Source organism: Nyctibius grandis, chromosome 3, assembly GCF_013368605.1.
Source record: "Nyctibius grandis isolate bNycGra1 chromosome 3, bNycGra1.pri, whole genome shotgun sequence".
Lineage (NCBI taxonomy): Eukaryota > Metazoa > Chordata > Aves > Nyctibiiformes > Nyctibiidae > Nyctibius > Nyctibius grandis.
In genome coordinates, this window is record NC_090660.1 from 61,980,220 (window position 1) to 62,002,802 (window position 22,583).

At 39.0% G+C, this 22,583-nt stretch overlaps 1 protein-coding gene across 1 annotated transcript in view; it reads right to left on the reverse strand.

The window, feature by feature from the left end:
* The window catches only part of CDH2 (cadherin 2), a 130,168-nt gene that overhangs the window by 36,423 nt on the left and 71,162 nt on the right, over positions 1-22,583 (reverse strand). Inside the window, exons 3-4 of the mRNA XM_068396057.1 lie at positions 2,280-2,506; positions 298-444 (exon numbers count right to left, since the gene is read on the reverse strand). Of these exons, the coding sequence (XP_068252158.1) occupies positions 298-444; positions 2,280-2,506 (374 nt within the window). The remainder of the gene's footprint in view (positions 1-297; positions 445-2,279; positions 2,507-22,583) is intronic.

The window sequence follows — 22,583 nt, forward strand, 5'->3', positions numbered from 1 at the left end:
GAAAACTCCAGTGCAGAAGACTGGAGAACCGAATCGGCAGATGCCTCCTTAATCACTTAAGGAAGTTATCACAGCACTCACCACCTGAACCAAGGTCACCTTCCACCAGTACAGGAGCATAGGGACAACTTAAAAAAAACCTAGTAAATGAAGCCCAGTCCAATATGCACAGAGGCAGCAACATAAACCAGCCCAAAAGATAAATGTTTGGACTACGAACAAGACATCATTCACACAAAAATCTCTTCAAGAGCTCTCTGAGGGACACTGAAACCACATTTCTATTAACTTCCTTACCCTAACTAATTCCTGAGGAAAAGGTCCTCTGGAATTTTCTGGCAGGTTGATTGGAGGAATAACCCAGTCTCTCTTCTGCCTCTTCAGAGGGCTGCTGTGCTTGTATTGTTGCCATGGAAATATGATGTCTTCAATTTTCTTTTGGTCCTTTCCCAGGTACAAGATAAAATTAAGCCCATGTTAGAAGGAGAATTACTAGTAGACGTTATAAAGTAATTCAGATACAGTTACATAATTGACTGAAAAGCTGTCTTTCTTCTGTGTTCATAGAACTGTTTTATTTGCACTCACAGTGCAGTATGAAAATAAGCAATATTACTACACTACAAAATTTTAAGAACTCCTGTTCTTTTTTCCTTATTCAAGTTGGAGAGGAGAAATGGAATTATACAGCATTTAGAACATGGCACTACTGTGTAAACTATTCTGAACTTTCTGAAAAGTAGTTAATATTTTGCAGAATTTAATAGTATGCCTTTATGTATTTCTCATTAGCCAGAACTTCAGTTCAGGTAATGTGCTACTGTACATTAAATTTAGATCTGGGCGTGCTAAAATATAATTTGAGTTCCAAGAGAAGTTTAATACATACTGGTAAGGAATGTCTCAAATATTTATGACCCTATTAAAACCCATAGAATTAATGCTGTAATTATTTTAAACCTATGTCAGCCATGATGGATGCAGTAGATGACCCACTTTACACACTGGGCATTAATCTCTGCTGGGTGTCAACATTCCCTTCCTATTCCCTTCTGTATCTGCACTCATTTCAGCCTTTGGGTGCCAGCACACATTTAGCCATGCTGCCTTGCTTAAGGGTGAAGACAGGGCAACAAAACCTTTTTCCAAATCTTTTAAGAGAAAAACTTTTTAAAAAAAAATCTAATCAAATATGCCACAGAGTAAAAACAGATGCCCAACTGAAGGCCAGATTCCACTACTCTACATTCTGCTGATGGCAAGGATGCCTGAATTGGATCTTTGGAAGGAACAGGGCATGCCCTGGCATACCTAAGCATCTGCTCTTTTACTAGACTTTTACGGACAAAAATGACATTTTCTTTGTTAAAAACATGCCTTAGAAGATTTTACGCCATCATCAAGTAAGCAAACAAAAAACTGAGGATTACACAGCTTTGGTCTCCAGTGTGTTCTTGGGGAAAAATGTCTTGCATAACCACACTGTCTATTTTGACATTATGCTTAAATCTTTAATGCGTACCTATTACAGGTATGTTAATCTATGAATAAATTTTGTTCTTTATTTGTAAACTAAGCACTTCGTAACAGAAGGTAAGGAACAGCAAGCAGCAAGTAATGTAACAGAAAAAGGCAGTAAACCTAATACTGTTTTCCTAAAGTAAATGCATTGTTATTTGCATATTGCTAGGTTTGATTTTTGTTATAGTACATGGTTTATCCTATGGCAGCTTCCAGCAGAGGGAGACTATCTTCCTTACCAAGTAGTGCTGGAATCATGAATAATTTACAATCTCCATTTGATTATGAAGGGACAAGACAAAGCCAATATTCCCTGCCAGAAACACTTTCCTACTGCTGCTGTAAATCTACAGCTCCCATCTAATAAACATGACTGATGCATTCTAGCACAAATTTGTTTATTTTGTGGTTATATTTAACCACTTGAATAAATACTGTAATACTTTCAAGCAATTTAAAATAAAGAAATAACCATGTCCAACTTAAATTCAGGTATAAATCTCCAACTACACAAACAAAAAAGCTCAAACGTAACTGAATCCTATATACTTAAACAGACGTGCCTTTCCATGCCTCAGCAAAGCTACAGAATAACAGGCTATAAAAACGTTCTTCCTGAGGTTCCAGCTTTGCATGCACTGGTTTTCCATTAATAAAATGCCTCATGGAGAAGTACATGACAGACAGAATCAAATCCCTATTTTTAGGCCTGTTTGAGGAGATATATTTATACAGGCTGCATTTAGTTGTTGTTTTACCTTTTCTGAAGCCCCTGCGAAGGCTGGTTCAGGGGTCAGCTTCACTCTCATTTGCCATTCTTCCTGGGTTTCCTTGTCTTGAGCAGACACGACGAACTCTGTGGGCTCTCCTGAAAGTTGAAAGCTTCTCTCTGCGTAGACCACACCATCTTCACCTACTCTGAAATCTTCTGGCTCACTGCTTCCGAAGTGTATTTTTTTGTTTCCATCACAGCTTCGAAACCTCACTATAAAACAGACACACAAAATGAAGAACAAAAAATGAAAAAGCAGCCCACTTGAACTCAGTGTGACATAAAGTACATTAAGAACAAATATTCAAAAGCAGAAAAACTTAACTTGTTGCTGCTAGTATCACAGGCAATTATGAGTTAAGGCTCATACTTTAGGGGTCAGTCCATGTAACAGCAATATCCTTCTTCAAACTGCTAGGTAGAGGGAAGACTTTAACCCCAGATATACTGGTGTCCCAAAGACACTGTCTGTGTCCCTCCCCACCCCCACCCAAGAAAACCATTCCCCTCCATGTCCTACGCTACATTTCAGTCAGCTTCCTGTGGAACAACTGCAGGGATTTCTACCTCAAGCCTCAAATAAAAGATCCAGTCATGTCAACTCATCAAAGACACTCAACGAAGTTATGCTGCAACCATAATTGTAAACACAACTGCGCTTCCAGTGCCTTCTCTGCCAATGTGGTTAAGGTAGAAACCCAAAAGCCCGTTAAGAGATTAAGTTCTGTGCCCAGCTCAGCCTTTGGTTCAGCTGTATCATCTCAGGTAGGTCACTTATGAGCTCTGGACCCGATTTTCCTCATCCCTCATCTACAAGACAGGGGCAATCATAAATACTTACCTCGCAGAGAAAGACTTGACTTTTTTTTTTTTTTAAAGCTATTTCATGTACCGCACATCCATTCTTCTACTTACGAGTTACCCACTCTTGTTTAATCCCCCCCCTCCTTCCTTTTGTCCTGTCTGAAAGATGCACATTGGACCAAGAAGTCAGCAAAACTGATTGTAAGCAAAACTGATTGTATAGATAATGATGTGAAGTGCACAAAACAGAACGGATAACAGGTTTCTGCTTTCTTTACCCAGCTGCTTTCACTACCACTTATCTTCTGGGTTACTGCAAATAATAGTAGGTAAAAAATGGAAGCGTGCTTTTATAACCAATGATTGTTCTTTGATGTTTCTGAAGCATTATGAAGTATTTTGATTGTATGGGCAATGGAAGTGCAAAACAGCATTATGAAGGTTGTGCTGAAATGCACATAGTGAAGATGAAATAAGGCTTTATGCCTCATTTCAGTTATTGGACTTTTTATATTGTACTAAACCATGCACAAACTATTTAGCTTCAAAACCTAAAGGTCCTTTCTCAAGAAAAATCACTACTAAATGTCATGCATCATATGCTTCCTTCTGTAATGCACTGTTTCCAGGAGGTACTGAGAAGAATCATACTTTTTTGTATCCTTCAAAGACTGAGCTGATGTTCAGATAGAACATAAAATTTGTTTCCTTACTGCAGTCTTTCAGTTATCCAGAATACCCCATTTGCCCTCTCCTGACAGAAAAGACTGAAAGGGTCCATCATGTACAAAAATAAGACAAAGCACAGCACTCCTCAAAATAAATGATAAAATGTCAACCTTCTTAATACTGATCTTGCTGGGCTGGATGGGGATACTGCTCTTTCCAGACCGCTTACAGAGTTTGAAGGTCTCCCTCCATGAAACACCAGCCTCTCCTCGGGGAGAAGAATACGCCATGTCCCACAAAGCACTGAAGCCAGGAAGAACAAATCTGCCTGGGTAAAAGGCTGAAGCCTCACTGCTATGGCTTCTCCTGTGGTCCTCCTTGCAGATGTTGCCTCAGGTCTTCCTCGTTAGCAGTGAGAGTGCTTCACTGAAATCCTAATAAATACTCAGACTCATACATACGTTTTCATACATATTACTCTCCAGGCAACCCCTATTGCTCCTCGAGTCCATCCTACCTGCTCCATGAAGTACAACTGACTTCCCATCCTATGGATCTACAGACTACAGATCTGCAAGATTTGCAGAAGGTGACAGAACCTCCGGTTTGCTGTTCACATGGGAGGAGAAAACTGACAGACAACAGCTCCAGCTCCCAGATGTTCCCCACTCATCCCAGTGATCTCCCACTCTTTTCAACAATGAGCCTCGTGGCTTGAGTCACCTTACTGTGACGGTATGCTGAAATCCAACAGCCAACTGATAAAACGCACGATTCTAAGCCAAGGATATAAAACTACCAATTAAAACAACTATCCCAGTACCCTGAAATCATTGTTACCACAGTCCTAATTCTGTAATTCTTATTAGCCAACCTTTACAGCTGGATATTCTGTATTGTTTAACACAAAAATAAAGAGGTGTCCAAGAAAAGCTTACTCAAAAGTCACTACATCTAATGATTTAAGAACTTAATGACTGGACTACCAAACAGCGCTGCTCATGTTTGGGTTCAGAGGCACAGACCACACACACCCCAGGCACGGAGAAAGCTGGGCCTTCTCCAAGCGTCATCTCCGTTCACAAACAAAACTCTCAGTTAGAAACAGTTCACAATAAGAGACTAAAGAAAAAAAAAACCAGCCTGCAATATATCCCATAGCTCTGTGCCTCTGCTGACCTCTCATCTCAGCTACAGCTGCTCTCTAAATCTGCTCTTCAAAAGAGTGTCTTGACCAAAAGGACGAAGAATGAGCCAGATTCACCTCTGGCTCTTCTCAGACTTACTTCTGAAAAGTAGTGAGTGGGAAAGAAAATGAATATTAATCTAAAATTTGATCATTACTGTTTTTCAAAATGGTGACATTTAAAATCAATATTATAGTCATTATAGTCCAAAAGACGAAGATATGACAACAATATTTTATAAGAAATTATTTCCCAACTATTGCTCAGTAATATAACATATTCATTTTATATATTCAAATTCATAAAGAAAAGCATCTTTCCCCCCATCTTCTTACATATAGACTCCAGTAGCCAAAAAAAAAAAAACAAGAAAAAAAATCACCCTGCTAGCCACTTCATTGATATTCTTCCTCCAGCTGACTTTATATTATGAAATTCAATGAAAATCCCTTTCCTTTGACAGTATCCTGGTAAAAATGTATAAAATTGTCAATGCTTTGTGAGAATTATTCTCCCTCTGCAAACAGCACACATTAACAAATTATACTCAAGTATAACCATCCATAATTAAATTACCTTCACAGAGTACAGGTTGTGCAGTAGCTACTCTCCCCCCACTGCATTGTTATCAGTCTTGTAAATTCGATTTAGATCACTTTGCTTCATTTTTCTGTGTTCAACTGGTATGAACAAAGAGTGATTTCTGACTGTAGGTTTTTAGGCATTTTTTTTTCACTGAGAATAATGACTGTTTATACCAACCACGTTCTTTCTAACAGCCACAGGGAAGGTAGGCATACCTTCCGAAAGTCATTTTCTGTTGACAGATCAATTGTATGGATTCTTTTAATTTTAAAAAGGGTTAACCAGATACAGTATCTAGCCCCTTTATATACAATAAAAAGTGTAATAAAGTATCTTACTTTACTGCTTTTTAATGACAATCTCCACAGAAATGGTTAGATATTAATATCTCACAATGTGTAAAAACAACTCTGTGATGTTTAAATATTTCTGTTTTGGGTATCTTCTGCACCTTCAGAAAAGTATCTGCTTTTTACAAGATTTCTAAGTGTATTATTTGGAAGTGCTAGGAAGTATTCCATCATAATCTGAAATATAACTATTTTGGTTCTAAAGAGAATACCTTTGGTCCTATCAGTACAATAATATGCACACCAGCTTTGACACATGGGAGGAAACAAAATTAGTTCATGTGCTCATGCCCAAAATAAGGCCGTGAACAAGGATTTACAAAAATGGGATCTTTAAACAAAAGAAAAATTGCATTTAGTATTAGCGTATGATTATTATTAAACATTAGACCCTAAGACAAAAGACCATTAGTATCCTAATTTAGGAGTCTTTTCTTGTCCTAAAACCAAGACAAGTGTAATCTATTAAAAAAGAGAGAACCTCTGTGACTACAACATTCTAAAATGAAAATATACAGCTCTGTGGTATTAAAGCAAGCTTTCAAGTTAACACTCTTGCATGGAAGTAATTACAATGTATGTTGTAATTATATTATACATGCATAGTGTACAAAATGTTGAGAACTAAATGTGCAAATTCATTTAAAGTGCACTGGAGAGCTACACCACTCATACTCAGGTCTAACGAGATGAACAATTCATAGTATCTATAAAACACATGTCTGACTTCGTGTACCTTACTAGTAATCTTCAATTACCTAGAACCATTTCTCAGACAATAAAAACCCTTTTTCAGCTACTTACGTTGGTTTGCACTCTCTTGACAACCTGTTACTGCTCTTTCTATGCTAGCAAATAACATCAGAATTACTTGATCTAAGGACTGAGCATAGAATGATATAATGGACTACATTATTAATTTTTTGTGAAAGTATTCATGTACAATATAGAATATTAATACAGAATTTTCATTGCTTGCTTTGCTCCCAAGACAGTTGAATTGAGTTGCCATCTGGATTTCTGCACTTTGCAAATATCCAAGTTACTTCTAGATAACATCCACATGCATACAAACCAACAAGAAAGTGTATTTCCTTCTGTAAATTTGCTGCAACAGTATTACTCCTCTTGAATGCTATTTTCAGTGCCTAAGCATCAACGTCGAGGCTAAGACTCACTTAGAGGACATTATGGAAATTGCAACAAATTCCAAGTGCTAACAACACATGCACACCAGCAATACAGTTAAGAGTGTGTATCATAAAATGGAAAACCCGGGTATATTTAATCCACTCAGAATCACTCTGCAGCAGATAAAATAAATCGAATAAGAAAGTAGCTTACATACAACTACCTGCCAGATACCACTTTTACCTTTGACAGAATGAGAAATTATATGGAAACATTCTGCTTGAACTGTCTAGCTATCTGCATACTTAATATCTGAACACTACCTTCTTCAAGAACACTTGGTATTTAACAAGTCTTCCTACTTTTCAGAGAGAGAAACTGGAGAAAACTACACTAAAACACATTAAAAAAAATAACTACTTTATAAATTAATCATTTATTCAGACTGGTTACTTCTCTATCTGTAATATGATCTGTTAGTCCTACTAACAGAGTGCACATGCTCGTATTTCAGCTCATGGCTTGTTGGAGCAGCATGTGAAATACCCATGAGACATCCTTTACTGCAATTACAGATAACTTCAAGAGCAGTGGATTTTTGACATCATGGTGGACCGTTAATGATCACAAAGAACCGAACTACATTCTAACTTGCCTTTTCCATCACCAGCAGCACTTTTAAGGTGGGTCTGGTTTAAAACTTCCTGAGACCAGCTTAAAAATATTATTTAATTTTTGATTTTTTGATACATGGATGGTCTACAGTAGCCAGGAAAATGTCTTGTTCTCACCTATAAGCTGAGAAAATTAGCTACAGAAACTGCTGATGCAAAATATATATGGAATATAATCAGGTTATTTCAGACAACGGCATTTTCCTACCAGTATTATAATTCAAATTGTCATTATAACCTTTAGAGATACTTCAATACACCAGTGTTGTTCTCATAGGTTCTTGTAGTCTTTTTTCTAATCCCCTTTACTTTTCTACTTTCATATTCATGCACTGTAGTTTACCCCATGCTCCAGACCATCCAGAAAAATCTCAAAGCGCCACTCATTTTGAGCCTTTCTGGAGTAACCAACCTATGACACTTTAAAAGCAAGCTTGGCTGTCAAAAGGCAGTGCTTACCCTTTCCGAAAGGCAAGCCTGCTAATTCAGTAATTGTTTTTGAAAACTTCTGCCTTTGTGCTGAGCACTGCGTTCTGCCACCCCAGCCCGTGATGAGTAGAAGGCTACTGGAGCGGGTCACATGAAACCAACTGGAGTTTTGCCACTCAGTAAGGGCCAAGTACGGCCATTTGCTTCTAATTCCTATTTTCACTTGACTTCATAAGCTTTAAAACTTGGTGCCAAGTGAAAGCCAGGCTATGAAGGTCGCAAGAGGAGAAAAAAACAGTCATACCAAGGAGTTTCAAACGAGATAAAACTGGGGATACATTCAAGCTATTTACCAACTTTTGGTGTTTCACGATCTGACTCATAGCAGCTTAACCTTCCACATTTCCATGCTGTGCTGGTTGCTTAATCATTTGTCTATTCATTTAGGAAAACAATAACTAAAAGGAAAAGTGATTTCCAAGAGTTATGGTTCAGTTCATACTGTACACTTTTTTCATTAACTGAAAGCAGTTCCAGAGTGATCTGCAGCAGGCATCAGGTAAAACCTAGTACTAATATACGACTTCACTCTATGGAATTAAGACACTGAGTAGTCTATTGCTGTAAAGCTGTATGAAAAGTTGTATAATACTCTGGTAAAAATAATTTGTGCTAGTTATTGCAAATGATGTTCATTCAATGCAGTTCTCTCCCCTGCCCCTCTCCCCAGACTGCTGGCTCTATATAGCCAAATATGCACATTTCCTAAAACAACATCCTTTCAAAGCCACCTGGCAGTCTACACAACAGCATGTCAGTGGACATAGACCTCCCCCTCCCTATTTCTGCAGCCTGTATTTTTCATTCTTAATTTGTACAATTGCATTTTGAGATTTTTTTCAAGTATTTTGTTGCAAGGTGCAAATGGGAAATATTAAAGCTCAGCGCATACTCTATTTTAAATCAGACGGCTGCCTCCTCATAAACCCAACTAAGCCAAACACTAAGGTTCATTTTTTAAAAGTATTTTCTTTCATAGGTAGCTATCACCAGACTGTCTGATTCTTGCATTCACAGTGAAAGACTTGCACAGTTCTTTAATAAAATGCCATCTAGCTTCCAGTTCCCATAATCCTCTTTGTTTACAGAACAAAGTCGTAACAGGCATGCCAGAATGAAAATGGGGATAATGTTCTTTCTATTCGATAGAAATGCCTCTGCAGCTTTTTAGAACGGGAATACCAGCCATCAGCAAAACACAGGACTGGTATCTCAAACAGAGTCCAAATTATATCTGATTCACTGATCCTTTTCAGTCCTTGCCTCTAACACTCACTGACACAAAGATCTTCTGCGCTTTGACACCCCTTTTGTCTTTATTTTAGAAAAAATAAAATGCAGAAAAAGAGAATAAGCATCTTCGAGAAGGGGAAGTACTTCTATTTCAACAACTGCTTTTGTTTTGAAACACAAAAAGGTTTCTTTCCCTTTTCCTCCACTCTGTATTTTTTAAGGTAGTTTCACTATAGATGAGCCTATAGGCCCCTGCAGAGTTCTGCGCCAGCTTTTTTTCTAAACGATGGTAGCTGAAAGAAAACTCGGTAATAAATGTCATTTCTGTACTCTGGAGTACGCAATGCACCTTTAATACTTTCCCGAGTATACCATTCTACACAGTAATAAAAAGAAGGATTAAACACTAATCTCTTATACCCATAATGCATCAACTCACTACACCTGCTAAAATCCAAGTTGGTAATTAAAAAATATATCTACTGAACAAGTCAAATCAGGAAACTAAGGGGAAAGAGATAGCTAGCAGAAAACAGTTTCAAAATTCAGGCACTTAATACACACCTATTTTTACCTCTATTCATTTTTATGTGACCTTAAGCAGTGTAAGAAACAAATACCTACAATTATGGTGCAGCAATTAAAGGGCAGTTTTATTGTTACAGTAATGACTTAAATATCTAGCAAAAACTAGATAAGCAGCTTTGCATTTTAGTCTATCTTTAGAAAATGCAAAAAAAAAGTTAGCTTATTCTTTTTTTTCTTTTTTTTTCATCCCTCTCATTAGCAGTAAGGAGAGCGAGAACCGAGAATAGATGCTTTTGTATGTTCTTTTTGCTAACTGTTCCTGGCCCAAAGTCCTTTCAGGCTTCAGGTTTCATGTTTGTTTTTTTCCCCCCCCCCCCTAGATCTTCTTTCCTTATTCTTTATTCCTCCTCCTCCTCCCTCTCTCTCTAGGTGTTCTGTTTTCTAGATTTTTTAAAACGTACTTTATTCCCTGACACTCCTATTTTTCCTGCCCCCTCTTTCAACTGTGCTGCTGACAGAGGTGCAGAGGTGCCGAAGCATTACTAATTTCAGGCTGACAACCCAGGCTGCAGCGCAGGCTTCAAGCACACCTAGGCAGAGCCAGCCTGTCGCTGGAGGGCCAACTTTAAAAAAATAAACTAATTAACTAACTAAATAAAAATGCGGGCTCCTGGAGTTTCTGTAAAGAGCCAGGACTTGCTGAAATATCAAATGGGTGCGTCCTTTCAAATGAGCTGATGATCTATTTCATCAATTCAACCAGTCAGCAGTTCTCCACAGTGGCTTAAGCCCCCACGCTAAGAGGGGTTTAGGAGCAACAACAGAACATAGGGGAGTAGCACGCATGTATCGCGTTTAGGCTGTATGCCACTTCTTACCGTGAAAAGAAATACAATAAAATCAAATTGTGTATTTTTCTCATTAAATTACAGGACTCCTCAGGCAGAAACGAGTGTTGTATTTACATTGCATTGCAACAAACAAAAATTCCCAGCTCTGACAAAATGGCAGTGATCCTGCCAACACTCCTGCTTCCCATTTAAAAAAAAAGTGTCTTGAAATAGATGAGGGATCGTTTAATATTCTTTATCCTGCTGTATACCCCAGGATACCACCCATCGTTTGGGAGCATATTTTGCTGTCCCTCCCACGTGGCTATGGATGCAGCAAGGGAAAAGGGGACAGTTTTCCGTAAAGTTGCTCTGCAGCTTCACAAACCAGCGCACATTTGAGTGTGACGACCTCCACAAACATCAGTGCTGCTTTTCCTTTCTCTCCTTCCTTCCTCTGTCTGCTCTGTCCAACACTGGTGGCTTTTGTCACTCCCCCACAGGTCATTCCTCTGGGCACACTATGGTCTAATTTTCCAAAGCTGCAATTATTTTTAATCATTTTTAAAAGGTCCTTAGTCATCCTCAAGTTACCACAGCAGCCCTGCATGCCACTTCTTTCCTAAAAGATGAATTCTGTTACCTCCGGGGGGAACCTGGAAAACCTCCCAGCCAGCAGATCTGGACATGGACACATAGACACAACCGTACCAGCGTCCCCAGAGCAAACAGCAGGCACAGCCAATCTCAAAGCAGAACCACCCTATAATACAGGGGTGCTCACTAATGGTGAAAAAATACCCTATTTGCTTGAACACTGTGCTTTTGTATCAAAAAAGGGCAAGAAATCTACCAGTTGCCAAACGGGGTGGAAGAAGAGCAGAAACAGCATAGCGGTATTTACACTAATGTGTTAGATAGCAATAAAAATCATAAATCCCAGGGATTATACTATCACTGGATCATGTCCAGTAGGCCTCAGCCAGAAAACTAGTTGCCATGGCAGCTTAATGTTATCTAGTCAGACCTCAAGTTTTTATTATTCTTTTTCTTAAACACAGATATCTGACCTTAAAAATCAGAAAAGGACTTGGTGACTGGTGCAGGGTAGTACAGTGTATTTCACAGCCAGGCCACAGTCGTACTTCCAATAACAAAGCAGAGGACTCGAAAAGCTGGGGCAAATGCGTCTGTCTCATTATAAGCGAGTACCTGTTGGTGAAAGTAACCTCTAAATGGGTATTCTCTTCCTCTGTGTATCGCTTTCATCATTTAAAATGGCAACAGTGATGTGCTAATTAATCATTAAATAATTAATTAATTATTAAAGAAGCGAAATACCAAGAGAACTGGCAGGAAAATGCTTAATTTCATATATTTGAAGGTACCTCTATCACCTGGGTTGTTCATTCAGTAGCTTGTTATAGCATCTCTCCAAACACACCTCACATTCCCCCTAGAAGCAATAAATGTGTGTAGATACCTTAAAAATAAACGAAGGACCACTAATATTAGCCATCCTGTTTAAATGAATTAGAAATATATAGGGAATCATTTGATACTGCTGACCATGGAAGTTCACCTAAAACATTGCAACACCATAGTGAAAGCTTAAAGTTGTATTCAGTCCTACACATAGCAGCAAACAGTAACTAGTACATATTTTACAGGTTTTTCTTCTTGTGCTAAAATTAAGTACAAAGATCAGAAAAAAAAATAATCCAGTGCTGGAATACTTTTTAGTGACTGGCACTTAGTGAATGTTCACAGATGATTATTAATTACTTTAATCTTCTCGGTTGATTATCTAAACCATATCCTCAACAAGATGAAAACCATCCATTGTTGCAATGTTACCAAATCTCAATAGCACAAAAGGGAAAACAAAAGAGGAAGAGAAATTTGGCTTCTTTAGGTCCAAGCTACGGACTCAGGACCTCAGACTTGAGTCTTCAAATTACTATTTTATGTAAGGTCCACCTGGCTCTAGGTAAGTTAAGAGAAACTCTAGCTGCAAGCAGAAGTAGTATCGTCGCTTCATGTCTGCACTATACGGTGCAAATTCTTTAAAACGACCAACACGAGGTCATATGTGTAGAGCTGCCACAGTTTAAGTCAATATTCAGGTGATGCTACTTTCCTTTGAGAACATTTACCATTTTTTGCATATCTTGTCTAGGGATTACAAACTTACAAGGCTTAAATAATCCACTTAAATTCAAATTGACAGTAATATAATTGACAGAAATAAAAAAGGTGTTATGCTAGGGAAAAATACTGATAAAAACTGTTTTCTTTGCAAAACACGGCCAAGCGTGACAGCAGTACAACATAGAACCTGGGTTCATACAGGAAGGAAAAAAAATAATCCTTGGATACAATAAGCAGACAAATGAGAGGGATACAGACACACCTCATTCAAGATGAAACTTCCAATACAGCCACCGCAAAACTGAGACGTACTTTAGGATCCTATGCCAAGACAACGCTGTGCAAATTTATGCAATTTATTCCAGGTGGGAACAGACAGAGACAGACCTGACTGAACAGACTCTCGTTTAACAATCATGATTCAGTCCAGCCACAGAAGAACAGAAAAGAAAAAGAACAGATCTTCTGATATATTTGAAGATATGCTTCCTATGATAAATGCATTGCCTTTTTTTTCGTGTGTGTCTAGACTTTCCTGTGGGCCTTGTGAGCGCAAAACACAAGACACTTGACATTCAAATTGTGTTAGATTGAAATAATGCCTGAAAATGGCAGGGGCTTGACTGATTGAACTAGAACTGAAAATTCTACTTTTAGCAAAGCTTAAGGACGGGAGCAGCATATTACCTTTCTGAACAGTTGAACAGTTACGTGAGCTTCGAGACCAAAGATTATAGTTACAAATATCACAATGAAAACCCCACATGTGATAATGGCTCCTAAAGGGAATCATTAGGATTCATTTCTGCATGTGGCAATTAACCTATTACTGTCTGAGTCAAGACTATTTTGCTGAGAAGCAGTGAGGTATTGTACTCTATGCAGTCTTGATTTTTCAATTATTAGTCATGACATCTTAAGTTTCTTAGTAAAGACTACTGTTGCATTTAGGAGGGATAATTTGGCAGAAGCTGAATCCCCTGGTGTTCCAGCCTGTCCTCAGATATTAGAGGGGCTGGGGGCAGCTGAGCCTCTGAGCGGTGGCCGATTTGACACCTTGGATTTTGGCTGAAATAGGCCAAAATCGGCACTATCAATCCGGCTGCGTTCAACAGCTGATAAGTTGAACTAACACAGGTCCGGATGCACTCATAGTGCAGGGCCCAGTCGCAGCCAATGAACTAACATGGTTCCAGATTACGCCATAAATCTGGTCATGTCCACCAAAATAAAAGCCTCGTGACCAGTTCCACAGTTAAGGTAATTTATTCAAGCAACAGATACAGATTCTTTTAGACTGCCGGTGATGAATACACTGTCTGCAAAGCATGCTTAGGTACCTATGAACAAATATATGCTGGAAGGTGACTATAAAGAGCTATTAATATGATTACAAATACAAGCCTGATTTCTAAGTTTTCTGGGAAAGCACCTGGTATAACCAAGTGTATGAATCTTACCCAAAGCCGTCCCTATGGGTGGGGAAAGAGAGGTTCAGCCCGTTGACTGATCACAGAAGTCCATAGTGATGTCTCCCTGACTTCTCAGAGGTGGTATCTCCCCCACCTTGCCTCTTTTTTTAAGGGTTTTTTATACTATTTTTCTATGTCTAGGTGGAGCTTGAGTGACTCTAGTCACACATAACTTTATTTTTGATTGGTGTAAAATTCTCTCGCTTCGATTTAAAGGTATAGGCTAAGAAAAATTCAGAGCGCATGCTCAGGGGGTAGAGGAAGGCAGGTAACTTTTAGGATGGAGGTGTGTCAATAAGTTGCCCCCCGATAGTTAATTCCACAACTATGCAGCATCACCCTCCCAATGCCCAGACTGCAAAGTGTCTGGGGATTATCCCTATGGCCATCAGTATAACGGCACTGATCCTTTACTGAGAGTCCTAGGTACTAGATGAAAATAGTAATAACTTCTAACATTTTACATGAATCAAAGATGGTCCAAGCACCTGGATAATGGAAACATTCAGTGGTAACTTGCAGAATCAATGCATCACAAAAATAAAACTAAATTTGCCTTTAGAAATTCAAGTAGTGTCTTATTCCAATAGGAAGGCATTCCTCGCTTTGCTTACCAGAATATTAAATATTTGTTTCCAAAAGGAATCTGAGTGGAAAAGCCTCATTGTAATAAACATTTCAATACTTCAATGGCTATTTCAACTGCCATCTGTATTCCTCTCAATTTTCCTCAAACGTTTGAATTCCCCAAAAAGACACCTGTGGCATTCACTCATGAGAACAAACATCTCTCTTCACTTCCTCTCCCCAAAAACAATGCCAGTTTGCAAAAGGAATAAAGAAAGCCATGCTACACTTGTTACGTACTTCAGAAAATACTACCCAGTGTGGCATACAGTAGTGACTATGGGTACAGAGATCTTTTTTCCTTAGGGTAAGCGTTATCATGAACATCTTGTACAAAGATCACCGAAACGCTGTACTTTGATAGCTAATACAAGCAGATTCGTGATCTATCTAAATGATTGTGAATGTTATTCATGGCAAAATTCTTTCGTCTCCTGGTGCATGATGCATGGTTCCTCTCCAATAAATCTCAGACACTTACTATAACCAAGACATGTCTTTGTAGGCATATGAAAATGCTTTTGGTCCATAAATGCAACAGTTTCACCCATCAAGAGAAGACGAAGTCATTCAGCGAGACAACATACTGAATTTCTGTTGAAACAAAACTGTAGAGCGTGAAATAGCAACCTGTCATCAGACGTTGGGAGTCTGATGTTCAGCAGCAGCACCTAAAACCACCCTCTCCTCCCACCTGTGTCTAAAGGAATTAGCAGCAATCTGCATGCAGGTCTGGCCAGTCTACATCCTGCAGGCAAGGACCGGAGACAAATTCTGCAATGCTGTTTAGGATCTATTTCACTAGGGTTTAGGGCTGTGTTCGAGGAAGTTTTTAAAAAAAAAAACAAAAAACCCAAAAAAACCCCAAACCCAAACAAAACAAAACAACCCCCCCCCCCAAAAAAAAAAAAAAAAACCAAAAAATGAAACCAAGCCAAACCAACCCAACACAAAAACGCCACAAAACAAGCCCCCCTCACACATGCACACCCTGAAAATCAAACCAAAAGAACCAAGGCTCAATGGTTTCTATGCATTTCAAGTAACTTCAGTGCAGGTGTTCTCCACTACAATCTACTTTCTATTAAAATGTGCACACTGCAATTGGAGAATGGACCCATATCCACATCACCCTACCTTGTTTTACATTAAAGGTGCGGAATTCAGTTGCCCTCAGGAGGAGGCTCCCAATGAATACAGCCTGAGAGCCTGTAAACACAGTCTTGGTAGTTGTCTGAAAGGCACTATCCAGAACATGTGGCATCACGCGTCTTCAGCTTTCTTTGGACAGGATGCTCACAAGGATGGTACTGCAGACCTTCCTGCCCAGTGGAGAGAGTCCACATGGCTGGTGCATAACACTTTGACAAAGTAATGAAATTAGTAAGCAGTATAATCAATTTGAGCAGCCGTCTCAGATGAGCGCTCTGAGTCCAGAATAACTCATATTAAGTTGGGCAATGCCTACGGTAAATGAGTGATGCGTTATTTTGATTTGCCTCTCAGGGCTCAGATCGTGGTATCTAAAGCTCACCTTCCCCTGAGAAAGGGATTTCTGCAAACTAAAAACAGCCTCTCCAGCAGCAGGAAGAAGCAGCAAGTGAAATGGAACAGATCTGACCTTACACTAAACATCTGAGCTACATTTTAAAATACTGGCACCGAGACGTTATTACTTTGCTTTGATATGCTGCCAAGAGAAAGCAAAGAGCCATTGAAAATTGAACTCCATTTAGATGTCATGTCCATTTTTCAATAATCCTTGTAATACTGTGTACATAACTTAAGAATGTTACAAAAGACAACAGACTATGATGTCATAAAGTAATAATATTCATGTGAAGGTCTTAACAGATTCATGCTTAGTAGTGTCATAAATCAGAAAAAATTACCAAAGAACATGTAAGTGATGCCTCAAACAAATTATGTACAGTAACCTGAGTATGGAGAAAGGCATTTGGGTAAAATTAACAAGACTTTTGGCTCACAAGCACACAACATGGCTGCTGTTCCTCATTATAAGTTAACACTTTGATAAAGTTCACTACAGTGCTTTTTTAAAAAAAAAAGCAGAGATGTCACTTTTAATGTGCAACTGTTGGCATTTTGCCCATTATAGACATAACTTACAGATTTCCAAAAAAATGGTATCACCAATCTACATGCTTTTTCCTTAACTCCTTTGTTGACGGGTGTCTCCAATACTACAATTCAACTTCTCTGAGGACCAAGGAAACACAACAACTTCAGACATCTGATATTTTAGTCATGTAACTGTGATTTATCTGTGGTACTCAAAAAGCCCTCAGGATAAAAATCAGTAACTGCATTCAATCTATTTATAAATAACATTCAACTGTCTCATTCTGTGATGTACAGTTTTTACTTTAGCTTACTTTCAGATTTGATAGATTTCTGCTGTTTTGACAAGTATTGCAATGTTAATTTGTTTTAGTATTAATTAATCTCCCTTTCCTTAATACACTTTGTCTCTACCATGTCTTTTCTTAACCTGCCTTATACATACGGCACAACCCGATCCTCTGCCTTCACATCTTTTGACTAGATGTCTCCAGGGAGTGTTTGCCATAAAATGCGTCCATGTTGTTCAGGGCAATACTATTGCTACATAGATCCTTGTCTCTTAGGTGCCAGTGAGATCTCTTCTATTATTCTCCTAAATAGGAAAGATGGGGAGAGAATATAAGTGTCTCAGCTCCAAAGGCAGCAGGCACAATGGTCTTCCCAAAATCTTGATGCAGTGTGGCAGAGCCAAGACAAACAGCAATGCCCTAGGAAATTTATCTCCCTCACCTGGGATGGCTTACCACATGCTATTCTAGGTGATAACAACATGGGACACATCACTTCTTTCCACTGTTCCGTCAAACGCATTCTCCCCATCAGAACTAGAGATGCTCTTATCTAATGATGGGTGAAGAGCGAAGGTAACTCATGCTATCAGAAACAATTCTTAAAGCCATTCTAACAAACAGGCAAGACCTAAATTCAGAAGACTCCACAAAGGAATCGAAAATCAGCACAAATGTCTGTAAAGAAAAATTGGAAAGTAATACTGAGTAACCAAAAAAATGAATGAGGAAAACCAAAACACCACTCTCAAAATACTGTCCTGAAAACCTGTCACCACTTTAACTATGTATAGAAATCTTTGTCTTCTTACTTAAAAAAAATAAGTAAGTATCATTCATGTAAATGTTTCCTCTCTTTGTCAAATAGGACCATTCTCTTTTTGTAGCCTTATCAGGTCAAAAGCATAGTTGAGTGGTGCTCATTGACCTGAAGGGAAACCTGAATATTTAAGAACAAAACAGCTATGTCATTTCTCTAGATGAAAATGTAAAGGTTCCATTATTCTCTAAATGTCTTTTCAGTCAGGTAGCAGTTTTTATTTTAAAAATATTTATTAATAGTACTTGATACTTTTCTTGGTTGTGGTCATCAGCTGCAGATGACTGAGATGTGGTGGGTTTTTATTAATGTAAGAAAGAAGGCTTTTCCTTTACTTTTTCATCTGAGCCTGAAACACACTTAGAAGGCCTAGTCAACAAATGTATATAACTTTGGATTAGAGGACTGGCCCATCAAAACTAAATGCAGTTTTGATACTGTTTAATGCTGTGCTGCTTTCCAAAATTAAATTTACAAAGTTTTTAAAAGGTGTATTTATGTTTCCTGACACAGTACTTTATTACATTTACTGGACCAATAGCAAAGTCTACATTTCTCATCTGCTGACAAACATTGTGCACATGTAGTAATGATTCGACTATTTCCTTTCCTTACCATGGATGATAAATTCAAAGAAAAACAACAAACTTCTTGGGGGCTTCAAATGCATCTACAGACAACAGAACACAGAATCATAGAATCGTTTTGGTTGGAAAGGAACTTTAAGATCATTGAGTCGAACCGTTAACCCGGCATTGCCAAGTCCACCACTAAACCATGTCCCTAAGGACCACATCTACACGTCTTTTAAATACCTCCAGGGATGGTGACTCCACCACTTCCCTGGGCAGCCTGTTCCAATGTTTGATAACCCTTTTGGTGAAGAAATTTTTCCTGATATCTTGAGGCTGTTTCCTCTCATCCTATTGTTTGTTAACTTGGGATAAGTAATCTATCCCTGCCCCTATTAATGTTGCGTTACTGGGTGACCCAGAGGATCATCCCTCCCCAGTCAAACAGGAGGAATTTCCCTGCAGAAGCAAAACAGAGGTTGAGAGATGAGAGGTGAGGAGGATCCACTGCTACCCCTGCCATGGCTGAGCCAGGCAGTTTCACACAGCACGGGGCAAGCACCATCTGAGCCTCACCACAAGCAGTTTCTACTCCTCCTATAACCACTACAGACCTCTGTCCTTCCAGACAAGAGAAGCCATCTCAGCCTCCCCTCACACGAGGAATTTATGCTCTGACACACAAACACACGGCTTGAGAATACAACATCAAATGACAGAAAAGTGCTGTAGCCCTGAGTTCTCCAGTGATGCCGCTGCAGGGGCAGCTCTGCCAGGCAGGCAGGACGAGGGGTCACGCAGGTCAGCAAAATACCAAGGGCAGCAAATTGTTTAGTGACTATTTTGTTTACTGCGCAAGTGGCTTTTGACTAGGAGGGCCAGTAACTCTTTCCAGCTTGCCTTGGGCAGTGCAAGCTATAAGCGTTTGTACTTGACTGGTATCTAGGGAAATCAGACCAAGCCCTAGGTCTGGTTCAAGTTTGCCAAGTGGTACTCTACGTGTGGCACACTTCTCTCTCCCCTCACCCCAATTATTCCACATAATATGCCCAGAAAGAGTATTAACCATGCCAGTCCAGAAGCAAACAAAAAGCAGGCAAACAAATACCTCCGAGACTCAGCATTTAGCAAGCTGCTTTTGCAAAGGTTTACAATTTGAGCAAGAATTTGCCCTCATCTTCATAGTAAAACACAATGTGATGCAAATTCCTCCTGAGAAAAATCTCTCTCAGGCTAAAGATTTGCATGGCAAGTTGAAGGAAGTAATAAACGGCTGAAAAATAATTTCATTTACAGCTTGACAGAAGTTAAGTGACAGTGCCCGCCAGCAGGCATTACCAATGATAAAAACAGAAATATGGATTTTTAAAGTTTATTTATGGGCCATTATGTAGTTTATGCTGCACCGCTATCACGTGTTAAATGAGAAATTACAGCAGAGCTGGTGACAACAGGGAATTTCGGTAATAACCTTGAACAATCATTTTATCTTTCCCCCCAACCCTTATCAAGGTAAAAGTGCAATTTTTGTCAAAACTCCTACTGAAGTCAACTGTAAAATATTACATTCTTTGAAGAATAAGAAGGTAACTTTGGTTAATACTGATCCATTTACAGAAAGGAACAATCCACCTTTCAAAACAAAAATGGTCATTTAACACAAAACACTGAAATGACTAAAAATTTAACATATTATAAATTGTGATTATTAAATGCAACTACCAACAATAACTCAGAGAAAAGTGCTTTGTCTTTCAGGTTATTTTGATAGTACACGGTAGATTAAAACTAATTATAGTGTCAAGGTCTTCATCATTACGTAACTCAATGCCCACATCATTCACTAAAAACATTACGTACACATGAAACAAATGATTTATGGTGCAACTGAATAACGAAAGGAAGGCAGCCACAATATTAGGGTGAATTTAAACAAGACCTGAAAAGCCTGAACCAACCAGCCATAGCCTGTTAATGTAGTAAATCCAATCAAATCAACCTTAAGTTCTTAAAAGTCTATGTAAAATTCTAAGACCTAAAAAATAATTAAATAAGCCTCCTTCCCCTCTGTCCCCCAACTTCTAGGCATTATTTGCTGCACTCCTCTGTTAAAAATGTTGGATGGTGTCTACTGGAAATTTGAGTTTATGTTGTTTTCCAAAAAAACCCAAAGATTCAAAGTGTTAAAGTAACCTTGGTTTTATTTATACTTGCTTTAAATGAGGCAAGAAAGGAAAAAATGAAGAGACTGCTATAGAACAGAGAAATGTACGAGTCTTCACTTGTGATTTCATTTTGAAGTCAAACAAAAAACCCTCCTGGACAGCATCTCAAATTGACACTTAATAAATAAATAAAACATCAACAACCAAAGATCAGCTTTTCCAGAGTGAAGTCACTGTGTTTGCAAAGAAAGTGCTAAAGGGAAACAAGGAGATACCAGAAACCTCTCTGTACTACACACTGGTATTGGTTTGGGAGAGTTTGGTACGCATGAGAACTGCAAGACTGCATCCTAGGGAAATGAAAAGGAACTACGAGACAGTTTCTGATCTTTCTGGAATCTTTACACCGGATGGAGGATTTGCTCCTGTGGCTTTTCCTAAAATTTCTCATGGCTAACAGAGAAAGACGCGGGGGCGGGGGGACACAAAAATCAAGGCTGACAAAGCACAAGGCACGTCCCAGTCTCCCCTCTCCTTGGCAATATATCCCCTTGCCCCTGACTTAGGCTGCTCTGCAGAGACCCTGGTAGAAAACCAGGGGAAATGTTTCTGAACAGACAGTGCTAATGGAATACACGACTGGTCTCAACAACCTCACGCAAGCAAGGGGGAAATGCTTCTGCCAAGTTAGTTATGGCCCTGGTCATACACATCACAGGTTGCTCTCATTTGTTCCACTGCAGACTACAGCTCCACTAATACTGTCTTATTCCCAGTCCTTTCTTACTGTCTACAGGCAAGTCTTTACTTATCCTTTCAACTACACCAACACAATGCTTGCAGAAATCAACTGTATCTTTAAGATACTGGATTCTGACATACAAATAAATTAATGGTCTACAACAAACACTAAATGGATGCAGCATCTTCAGGACCTCAGATGGATTTGAAGGCATATATAACACAAGCAGAATTGACAAAAGATCCTTAATAAAGATTTCCAAAAATATATAAATGTTATCTATCTCGATGTTTATCTATATGTTTTTACAGTACATTGAGCTTGCCAACTGAACAAGATTGCAACCACTCAGGCTGGAATTTGCCATGAGAGAATTTTACTTTTTTTTTCTTTTTGTCTCAGCCATTTCTGAAAGTGACAGTAGGAAAAACAGTTGCTTCACCCCTACAGATGCCCATGCCATCCACCTTGACAAGACCCGTTGCAGGGATGGGGTGGTGTTCTTGACTGTCGCACCTATAAACCATAAATAATCACATTATCTTTATCTACTCTTCACTTCAGCCAAAAGAGATCAGTCTTGGATCCAGCTTCTCGTAGACAACTGTAAGGGAACAGCAGAACAACTGTAACTCCCAAAGCCCCTGATCTCATGGGAGATAACATGTGCTGCCCTTGAAAGCATATTTCATCACCAGTTGTCTCTAAGCAAGTGGCAGAGAAGTATCTTACACAGAAGCGGACATACAGGCCACAGTTCTGGGGCAGATGAGCACTGGAAAAGGATTGTGATGCTGCTGCTCAGAGAACACGTACCACGAATGATCCCCCCTCCCCTGCTCCAAATTCTGCAGATTTGCAAATCTGCAAACTGACAAGACAACTATAC